Below are 12,211 nucleotides of genomic sequence, written 5' to 3'. Positions count from 1 at the left end.
GAAATGTAACTGCCACAAACACCATAGATAGTGGAATAATTATATAAGAAATTGGAATGTACAAACCCACATGGCTTCGCTTTTCCACAACGTCTGAGACTGAATCTTTTTTTCAAACTGCCAATGATTAAATCACATTTGCGAAAAGGGTGCTTTCCTTGGCTCATCATGCACATTGACATTCCTAACAGGAGACATGCAGCAGTGATCACCCAGGGTCCCATCAAAGAACATTAAATCAAGATGAGGGCACTCACTTAAGCGTTGATAGTCCTGAAGCAGAAAACTCCACTTCCGTGTCTTCATGTCTATGGTGAAGAAGGGAAACTATTCAGGCACATCACAGCAACATAACACAGAACAACAACAAAGAAACATACAGGACTCATCGATACCTTTGTGGCACTAATGCTATATACTTCTGGTACGGATTTAGCTCTACAAATAAATGGGACGCTTTGTCAAGGAGTAGCAATGTGTGCTGCTAAACTGCACATGCAGTGCATTAAAAATAAAAACCATGGCAAAGCCAATACATTCGCTAAAACTCTTTGTCAATTAGTGTTTTGATGCTGTTTTTGCTAAATGTTAATGCTGGGAAAGCTGCCGGGCCCTCCTTAACCTAAAAATAAAATTTAAAAAAAAACACTGGCTAAAAGAAAAATATTTTTGGGGTCTCAAAAAGTATACATTGCCATAGTAGCCCCTTGCACTTAAGTGAACTACTTTGTGTGTGGATATGCTTGCTCCTTGTGAAAGGGGAAGAATGTGATCACTCACAGTGAAGTAGCCAATGGCTGAAATGGGCTGCCCATTGCCCCAGGCAGTATGCTCTAGTGGGCAGAAGAAAACTGTAAATCACACAATAAGAGACCAATAGATGAAGGTGTGGCTGAAAACTCCTATAAATATATTATAGACATAATTTTAGTGAAATGTAAAGGTCTTGGCTAACACCAGTCCAAATAAAAGTAATTTATTTTTAGCGGAAATATATAAATTTGGTTTTAAAGGGAAAACATATTGTCCCTAAACGTCGCAGCAATATGCTTGCTATAAAAATGGTCAATAAATTTAAAAAATAACCAATGCATATTATATCAATAGAACAGCATGGGCGCTTCCTGGCAAGCACGTGTACTTAAAGCAGGTATAGAAACCCTTTTTGTTTTAATGCACATGACAGCAATATATGGTTTTATTGGATCAAAGTAAATATACCATTGGCTTTAAATTACGGTAACCTAAATACAAATTCCAAACATTGTGATGACTAAAATCTAAGCAAGCATTAGAAATGGCAATAGCTCTGGCTTTATTGTGCTGTATCCTGCACTCACATAGACAGAGTGTTGTATTACTAGTGTACTGAAAATGAGAACCATAACAAAGAAAGAGAGCATTTGGGGCTTAAGTTAAAAGCTGAGATACTCAGGAAAAGTGCCAGCCAGTGACTTGCACCATGCACAGTTTTTTTTTAAACAAGATCCATTTATTAATGTGGAAGAAATCCATTTGGGATGTAACAGAAGCTTAAGTTACGTAACAGACATGGAAGGTGCATTTAAAACAATCTGAAAGCAACAGGTAAGATCTTGAGGTAGGCCAAGCAAGACTGCATTCCTGTAGGACAAACAGGATGAGAAAGCTGACTGTATCACTAACCTTCAACTCACAGGCAAGGAATACATTTCCATAAGCTCACCACATGGAAACAGCTCAACACATCGAACACCACAGCCTTAATGAACTCCATTCACTCAGAAGCACCCTCCAACCCATGCCCCCATCGACTCTTCAACCTCAGAAGAGACGAGATCAGCCACTAGCTCACCATCATCCTCAACACCTCCATCGCCACAGCCACCTTTCCCGATGTCTGAAAACATTTATAGGTCATACCACCCCCCCCCCCCCCCCCCCCACCAAGAAATCCTCCACAGACCCCAGCGAGCTCCAGAACTACAGTTCCATCTCACTGCTCCCGTTGTGGAAATCGAAAATAATTGCTGTTAGCATGAGCTGAAGCCATCTTGGTTGTGGCGTCCATTTTGTTAGCCATGTGATTCTTCCATCTTCACTGTTGCTTGCCTTTCTCTTCTGCTTGAGTCATCAGCTTTAGTTAACTTCTTCTATTCTAAGCTCAAGAAATGTATGAGCTAAGAGAGGCTTGTAGCTGCTAGAATGCACCTGTTTGAAAATGTAACTGTTCATTGTGTCTTACTGATGTAAGCAGTTCTGTTTCCCCTCCCACTTCGCTGACTACGTGATATCCATCTGCTTATGTTTGTCGATAACTATTTCTGTGAAGAACTGTACCTTCTATTCGAGTCTCCATGCTTTCTCTGCAACAAACTCCGTATAAAAGACCCATGGACTGTGTATTCAAGTCACTACCTCCTGGAAAACTTGAGGGTGTTGTATGGACGTGGTCTCACTCATGAGTGAATAAACTTGTAATTTTGAATTCCAGCTTCAGTGCCAATCTCTTCTTTGTTGGTTTACGGACCCGTGGGACACATAAGGGTGAACCCCTGCACCGGTGAGGCCCTAAAAAGGCTCATTTCCACACCGTTTCCCGCCAAAGTCCTGGAAAAGGCCATCAACTTCTAACTCACTGAACACCTAGAGAGAAACAACCTGCTAGACGCTTCCTCAATCAGGATTCAGAGCAAACCACATTACCGAGACGGCCCTGATCACTGCCACAGACGACATCCGCACTCCACTCGACAGAGGAGAATTGGCCGCCCTGATCCTGCTCGACCTCACCATATCTTTCGACAACATCTCCCACCACCCACTCCTCAAACGACTGTACTAGATCAAAATCAAAGATGCTGCACTTTTAGGACAGGACCGGAGAGGGTCGGGCCAACCACGACGACAACGAGCACCAAGGAGAGGTTGGTCACGGAATCAATACACCCCGGGTTTTCGACAAACCCGGAACCAATATTACGAATGGTAAATCCAACTGAAACCATCCCAATTTTCAATTTATCGAAACATGAACTCTCAGAATCAGAAATATCGGTTCTCTCAGCCGGGTTGTCTTTTATACCCACTAACAGAAATGACCACTTCCAAACTAAACTTGAGTTATATAAATTATTTCGCTCGGTGAGACTCAAAAATTATTTTGCAAACAAGATCTCACCACATGAAACTGACATTACAGGTCTACACCAACAATCGACCTTTTTTCCGACAAACACAATGGTAGCAAAAGAGGTCATCACTTTTGAAAATGCCATTCTAACAGAGATAGACAACTTTTTTATGACCTCGAGTCATGTGAGATATAATCTGACTCACGATGAACATCAAGCCCTAAAAAATCTTCAATCCCTATCGGACACAATTATAAAACCAGCCGATAAAGGTGGAGGGATTGTGTTGTGGGCTCTTGAGGCATACAATACTGAAATGATCAAACAGTTATCGGTTGAAACACACTATAAGAAACTGCTAAGTAATCCAACTCCACGCATAGAAAAATCTATCAGCGAACTTAGCAAAAAAGGCTTTGATGGTGGTTGGCTCAGTGCCAAAGAAGCAGCGTTCCTAATCAACAAATCTCCAACAGTGCCGGTAATATACATCTTACCGAAGATACATAAGGACGCCAATACACCCCCCGGTAGACCGATTGTCTCCGGATGTAATTCAATCCTTAAACCATTAGCACAGTATGCTGACTTCTTCATCCGGCCCTATGCTACTGAAACCCCCACCTATATAAGGGACACAACAGCAGTCATCAATGTTGTCGAAAACCATCCTTTTGACCCACTCTGTGAATTCCTAGTCTCAATGGACATAGAAAGTCTTTACACCAACATCCCACAGACACAAGTGCTTGAGATTATAGAGAATTTATTAAACAACAGACCCAGACCACATGCGGTTCCAACTGAATTCATCATTGAATGCATCAGAATCTCTCTGTGTGAAAACTTTTTTCTTTTTGAAAAAACGTTTTATCAACAACTAAAGGGTGTCGCAATGGGGGCAGTTTATGCCCCAGATATCGCGAATATCTACGTATCTGACTTCGAAATGCAACACATCCATAATATATCCAATCCATTCACAGCCAACATTTTGTGTTGGCTTAGATATATTGACGATGTTTTCCTAATCTGGAAAGGATCCAAAGAACTATTAACTGAGTTTCATGACTGGATAAATTCAAGGAACCCCAATTTGAAGTTCACATTAGAATGTAACAACCAACATATGAATTTCTTAGACATTTCGATCAGAGTAGACACGGAGAACAAACTATACACCACTCTCTTTACAAAACCGACTGCACGAAACACGCTATTAAAATATGAGAGTCATCATCCGCAGTCATTAAAGGATGGACTCCCCTTTGGGCAATTCCTCCGTGTTCGGAGGAACTGTTCCAGAAGGGTTGACTATTTCTTGGAAGCTAAGAGACTCAAAGAAAAACTACATTCATGTGGCTATCCAAACAAGCTACTCAAAAAGTCACTTAAAAGGGCTTGGTACAACGATCGAAATGCCTTATTGGAGGTAAAAGAAAAAAATGATCAACCCCAACTGGTTTGTGTTACCACCTTTGGAACAGCCACAAATAAGATCAAAAAAATCGTCAAGAAACATTGGACACTTTTAGCTTCATTGCCTGAACTAGCCAAGGAACCACTGTTTTCTTTTAAAAGAGGTTCCAATCTCAAGGACCGACTAGTCCATGCCTACACGATTCAAGATCAAAATATAGTGGACAATATGCGACAGCTGTCACCGGTCATCGGTCACTATAAATGTAGTAACTGTACAGCTTGTGCAAGCACAGTTAATCTAAAATCCTTTCAACTGAATGGTGAAAACTTTAAAGTGAAATGTTTTTCAAACTGTAACACGAGCAATGTGGTCTATTGTATCCAAAGCCCGTGTGGCTTGAAATACATAGGTAAAACCACACAAATGGTTAAAAAGCGAATCTTGCAACATCAGTCAAGAATCAGATGCAAGGTTGAAAATGCACCATTGGTAGACCACTACATCAGAATGAAACACACCGAAAAAGATATGCTCTGGTGGGTCATTGAGGTAGTGAAACCCACAATTAGACAAGCAAATGTTGACTGTACACTCACAATGAGAGAGAATCGCTGGATTTGTCGTACTGACAATATCAAACAAGGTCTGAATTCAGCCACGGAATGGCACACTTTAGCTTGTCTAGTATAACACACAGGCCTTATGTTCATGCAGGTTGATTAGAACTATTCTGTGAATGCTGACACCATCTACACCTATGATCAGTTTGTTGACCTAAATTTGTATTCTCAAGTCCATCTGCCCATATGGATTGTCATTGCACACCTCCTTTGGTTCGATAACAACAGCACCCAATCATGTATAAAACATAAAAATATGAACTGTATCAATGTGTGTCCAATTTCAGTGTGTATCTAACTCGATCCATTAGTTAATATGGGTACCTTATGTACATGTTGTTTTGGTAAACAGCACTTAAGTATACACAGAACATGAAAATATCAATAGGTATAGTCTTTGTTCGATATAGATACATTTCTATACGGAAACCTAATTGATATAATTTATGTCTAAATATATTTATGTAGAACACCGAAATGTTATTTTTTTGATACATGTTGGGGCACTATATGAGCAATGCAATTGACCATTCCTGTCAAGACAGCTTTGTGATTCAAAAAGATCAAAATACCATGTTCTGTACATCATACCCTGTATCTATATACGCCATTTTGTATAACGATTAACATTGATTGATCAAGTGTCTTTAAATTATGGTTTATTAATCTTGAACAGCTGCTTGAATATGATTTTCCTGTATTGTTTATTCAAAATGCCGATTTTTAAACAGCCACTGGTCAATTCAGTATTTTTAACGAAACAGACATTCGCAACATTTTTTGACCATACCTAATATTTGTTGCAGTCAGGTTACGAATCCCCGTGACCTAGTCTTTCCAAAATAGCCAATCTACTGCTTCATTGATCAAGCAGTCACACCATGACCTATTATATAGCCTATGTTCATCTTCCTTCGAATTGCGACATTATTTTAAAACAAACAACAATTCCAGAGTTATTTGAAACCTTTCGGTTAATTTAAAAAGGCTATAAGAGCGTGAATCTGTTTGTGTTCATAGGACTTTAGGCAGTCAAAGATGGCCGTCGTCTTTACGAAACATATGACACTTCCGGCTTCAATTTGAAAGAGGTCCGCCCCCTAATCAGCAAGCTTTAAAAACAGCCAAACACTGCTAGTTAAACTAGGCGTTCCCGACCTCGGCAGATTTTTTCGCGCCCAAACGATAATCGGAAATGTAAGTAGACCGCCTCTAATACACTCGATTTTCTCTTGATTTAAAGTTCGTTTGCACTTAGTAGACTCAACCAGATATTTAGACGACATTTTTGAGAATATACTGGATTCTTGATTCGAAAGGTCTACAGTGATCTAACTTTAACTGTTACACCTTTTAGAATGATTAAGATAGATAAAGGGCCACATTTACGTAGTCTCTTTTCTAAGCCACCCACTTCCAGCATGACCATTTCCATATGGCAGTTTTTGCCCATAGGATTGTGGTATTCAAAGATGGCAGCCGCCTTCACGAAACTCACATGTTTCGTTTGGGCTTTAATGAATATGAGATCTGCGCTGTAACGGCTAGGTCGGAATTATATCCAACTATTGCCAGCTAAATCACGCGTTTCTTGTCTCGGCCTACCTCAGCGCATTTAAGTAATACGCTAAAAAGTGGATCAACTGACTCTATAGTCTATGATTTCTTCCTCGAACTTTTTGGATCTCCATAGCGCTAAATAGACATACAAAAGAGACCCCAGTGATGTTCTGGATACATCAGTCTAGACTCCTATGACAAATAGGGTGTTGGAATGTCAGAATGCTCTGTGTATGAACAAGATACTTAGACTAGAATTAGCGCTATTGTGACATTCAATAAGAACTCAGCGAAGGAGTCACATGTTTGACTTTGTTAATTAATAAATCTAACAAGTACATAACAGTATGTCCTTTATCTAAGTATGAGATGTTTCTCCAATAATCTTAGATGTCTTGCCTAATGAACTTAACTAGAAGCAACCCACCAGCTAATGGTGTTCGCACTTTGTATTTTTAGAACAAAGCTCTTGAAAAAAAGAACGAACAAGGATTTCTCCCGTTTAATCTCCTGGTAGGAGAAAGTTGGTCAATTAATAGGTAGGATTCATCTCAAGGACCTCTTTTTTCATGAATTTTTCAGGATGTATACTAAATATAGTGTACTTTAAATCTAGGCTACAATATCAACCAAAACGCCCTGACAACAACAAACAAACAAAAAATAAGCTGCGTGTGATTCTTTGAACTCACGAAGTAAGCAATTTTTCCTTACCTTGATTAGATAAATATTTGTTTGAGATTTTATAATGTATAGAAGATGAAGCAAAAATGAGTTCTATAAGACTTTTAAACTATGATCATAACTGTTCCATTGTTAGAGCATTTGATCTTTGCATGGGCCTTCACTTTTCCCGAATGTGGCAACGATCAATTTTTATTTTCCTGCCATGCAGTATTAAATTAGGTTTGATTAATCATTATAGAGAGACTACTCTTCACACACGGGTTGTCTAGAATGAACTTGTATTAGTTACAATTTATAAAGATCATGTTTTCATTAATGCAATTGTTTGTATTATGTCTACATAGGGGTTTAATTATGCAATTACTAACTGTCCTGAAGATGGTCTGACGGACTTCTGCCACCCAAGACCGAAACGTCGACTCCATCATCTAATTCCACACCATTAGATAAACACAGTTGATTTTTTTTCATTACTGAAATTAGTCTCTGTTAAAATTATTTGGAAATAGATGTTATTTGATGAAATGTGGATTTGATTTAACCCATCTTTCATGCTCTATTGCTTGAAACTTATTGTTCTTTTTGTACTCCCTTTTTTACTTTGATTTATATAAAAAGATTTGTGTTTTATTCACAAAAACAATTCCCGTGTGTGTACTTTTTATCTACAAATAGTTCTTTGATAACATTTACTGTTGGTGTATAATTTGTGTATAATACACCCCTAAATTTAACCATTAAGAAATTGAACTAAGTTACCACAAACAAAATCCCTTGTTGGCAACCTTACTATACCAGCACTTAGATGGATGCTTGTTTCTGGTCCAGGGAGGACCTGGCCTGGCAGTTCAGGTTGGACTGTTCCCATGGGAGCAGGGATAAGACTGATATGCATATGTCTGGGTCTAAAGTGGAATGTCGCGGCGTGCTTATAAAACAATGGATTTAACCTAGATCTGTGACTGGGGGTGAATGTTTGATTTGTTCACCATTTCATCCATCATCTGTTCTTTTTGCTCTTAGATGTATGGCATTATTCCTCTCGGGCGCACCCAGAGAATCTGTCTCCCTCGATTCACCTCACAACCCAAGCGCACCATCTGCGGTGTCGCTCAAGGTTCATCCATCAGGTCAACCCTCTTCAACATAAACATGATGCCACTAGTGGATATCGTCAGAACCCACATCTTCAACATAATTTCCTACACCGACGATATGCAGCTCGTCCTCTCGCTTTCAGTGGACCCGGACACTTCAAATTCCAACTTCCACAACTGCATGAAGAACTTCTCAGCCCAGATGAAGGACAACTGCCTGAAGCTCAACAAAGACAAAATGGACATTTTACAATTGGGCCATCGGCTTCTGTTTTTGATGCGGCTCTGTGGGAGGATTAATACATTTGAAATACATGCCGGGACTAAAATACTCGGCGTATTATTGAATGTATGTTATCATGCGGGCTGTTAATCAAGCCGCAGGCAGAGGCAATTTGAAGATTTTTTTCTAAATGGGAACTCTTAAGCTGCAACTGTCCGAGCACATATCGTGTATTAGTGGCGTGTGGGAGTTTATAATCTATCGGATATAGAGCATATGTGCTATGAAGTAAGGTCGAAAGTAGACTACATATAGTAGCTCTGTGGTAAATGTTTGTTATTATTTACAATTTCATTGTAGGCACATCAGCCTTTTACACTATACGTTTTCGGAGCTGGATTGTGGCCCGACCAAGCTTTCTCGATAGGTAAGATGGTGCTCATTATACTGGGTCTTTGGATAAGTTGGTATGTCAAATTCTGTTGGGGCTACACTAAAGGGAAAGGCTTTATGAAGCACATGAACATTATCTTTGAAATTGTTGCAAACATTATATTAAAGTGTATCTATCGCTTTGCCGGTCTGACTATCATTCTTTTATACTTTGCAGGCATAGGAGATATAGTTTGTCTCTGCCTGCTGTTTTCATATAAAAAATGTGGGAAGACGCAGTGAACAAATAGTGAAATACACAGGACGACTACTCTTGCACGGGTTAAAACTTGGAAGTCTAAGATTGAATTTGGTAGGTGCAATTATGTTACAGTATAGAATGGGGATTGACCCGACATGAGGTTTATTTAATATTATAAAGTGTTCGACTAAATGTCATATTATGTTTATGAGACTGGGGGATGCTCTTCCTAGTCTCAATGCTTATCTCCTTTTCCAACATCTATAAGTGATGTCTAACTCTTTTATCTTGAGAGGAAGAATGTCCAACTATTTGATTGTACTATTATCAAGATCCAGTCTTTGCAAGGATGAGCCTTTATAAAAGACCAGGTCTTAGTGGGTAAAGTATTGAACAATTCTTGAGATACCATTAGCAAATAAGAATGTGGTTACTTTGAAATAATGTGAAATGAACATAAGTGATTGGGGCTATTTTTTGCCAATAAATGCGATTGATTTTGTAAGGTTTTAGGGTAAAGAGTGGGAGTATTTATAATCTCCCTTTACAAGTCAAGCACTCCTGTCCTTAATAATGTTATTAATTGTATGTATATAATTAATTATATGTGTATTTATTCATATGTATCTCACTATATTGTAATATTGATGTGTTTTTAAATGTGTTTTACAGCCCTGATGAAGTTCTTCGTTTAGAACGAAACGCGTTGGCTGTTTGGTGTACATTTTTCGAAATTACAAAGAAGAATAAAATAATTTTGATTATTTTCAACATTGGATGGACATTCGTACAGGTATTTGTTGTGTACATTGTAATAAGGTGGTGCAACCTACAGTTGGTGAAGTGTATTTTGGTTGTTCGAATGGCCCCAGAGGAACAGCAGGGGCAGTGGAGTTGCACACAGTGGGAGCATAAGGCTCTGTGCTTTGTTTCAAATTAGGAGGGATATTGTTTAAAGAGTGAGGTGCATCACAAAACCTTGGGAGTTTCTGTATTGGTTGGCTGTTCCATTGTTGCTTTGTAACAGACAAAATGTGCTGATTTTCGCCAGTCACACCTCCTCCTGGAACTACACCTGGTAGCCATCAGAACTCAAACCCACCCCCACAACAAAAAACCATGCCTGCAACCTCAGCATCATCCTAGACAGCAATCTCTCCATGAAACAACAGTTCAACGCTGTCTCCTCAGAGGCTGCTTCCACACACTCTGCATGCTCTGCAGAAACTTCAAGTGGTGCCCCATCAGCACCAGAAAAACAGTGGCGCAGGCCCTCATCACCAGCCCCCTAAAATATGGCAACACACTCTATAAAGGAACCTCCAGCGAATTCATGAGAAGACTCCAAACAAACCGGCTCCCCATCCTGAAAGGATGCCATTCCAAATGACTGACCCACACCTACAAAGCAATCCACGATAAAGGACCTGCATATATGAACCACCGCCTGAACCTCCACCAACCATCAGGAAACCTCCGTTAACCACGCCCTCACACACATACAGTGCATCAACCACTGCCGCACCGGAGGATGCTCATTCTCCCATCTCGCCTCCAAGTCCTGGGACACCCTCCCACTCCACCTCAGAACATCACCCTCGCTGACAGACTTCAGGAAGAAGCTCAAGACCTGGTTACTCGACTGAAACCCGCAGCCCAGTGCCTGGATACTCTCACAGGTGACAAACTGCACTATACAAGTATCGTACGGTTGATTGATTGATAAGCTCTTTAAAAGGGGGAACTGATTCTGTGGACATGTGGGCAGTATTGAGAGTAACAACATTTTTCCTCATAGTGCCAGGGACAGGGTCAACTCTGATCTAGGTTTAAGGATGAGATTTAGGAACCAAAATCTCTGTTGTATCAGCTTTCATTTTTAAAAGCATCTAACAAGCTACTAAAGCAATACTTTCCAGAAGAGTAGGGAAATATTAGAGTTACTGCCACTTTATTGACTCAAGAATTGAATATCAGCACCATAGTTAAAAAGTCAATTCAAAAGAATGATAAAACAACTAAAGTGGACAATAATTCATAATTATTAAAGTCCAGTGTTTTTACTTTAAAAGAAAAGGCATTTTAATCTGCACACAACGAAATACTAAACATAACATTACAAATATACACAAATTCGAGACCTCAAGCACCACCTCAACTAGAGATTTGTGCCAGGAGGGCTCTTAGTGTTAATCAATATATAGCCCTGCCCTATGGTGTTGGTCAACGGAAGTTCTTTGTTGTAGCTTTAAGCCAAGGAAGAATGTCCAAGGCTTGGAATGTTTATGTGTCTAAGCCTGTATTGCTGTACTCTACGCAAATGTGCCCAGATGGCCTTGTAGAGGGTACCACAGGGTCCTAGTCTCAGCAGTTCACAGCAGATGTTTTGTGAATTTCTTACAACAAGGACTGAAGACCAGAGCTGCAGTATGACAAAACCCTGATGGTGTCAACATCAAACCCAATAATGTGGAAAGAAGCCTGATTACTCTGATAAACCGCATATGTTTGGTGAGTGTCAACCTTTGAGGGGTTTGACTTCGTTAAATTGGCTGAATTTGGTGATTTGCATAACTGAAACAGCAGGCCATGTCTACTGGTTCCTCACAACATCGTGTATTTGAAGAAAAAGCACAGAACTTCCAATAATCACTGCTTGTGCATCCCTCAAACACTGCTAGAACACTGTGTGAAGTAAGGCCACTGAGACCATGAGAAGACATCCAACACACACTTGCCTGTTTTTTCCAGCAAGTCAGTCAGCTGCAACAACACGCTCTAAGCAACACCAACTCTTGCTCATCCAGGCTAAATAACATGGAGGCGAGTAGCGGCATAGCAAACATTATGCATG

The 12,211-nt window shown here is 39.8% G+C and overlaps 1 protein-coding gene across 1 annotated transcript in view; it reads right to left on the bottom strand.

The window, feature by feature from the left end:
• SMARCAL1 (SNF2 related chromatin remodeling annealing helicase 1) overlaps window positions 1-12,211 on the bottom strand; it is a 355,566-nt gene that overhangs the window by 209,438 nt on the left and 133,917 nt on the right. Inside the window, exon 5 of the mRNA XM_085649962.1 lies at window positions 258-308. Coding sequence (XP_085506088.1) covers window positions 258-308 — 51 coding nt within the window. The remainder of the gene's footprint in view (window positions 1-257; window positions 309-12,211) is intronic.

Source organism: Triturus cristatus, chromosome 3_2, assembly GCF_964204655.1.
Source record: "Triturus cristatus chromosome 3_2, aTriCri1.1, whole genome shotgun sequence".
Lineage (NCBI taxonomy): Eukaryota > Metazoa > Chordata > Amphibia > Caudata > Salamandridae > Triturus > Triturus cristatus.
This window is presented reverse-complemented; position numbering and strand designations above follow the sequence as displayed.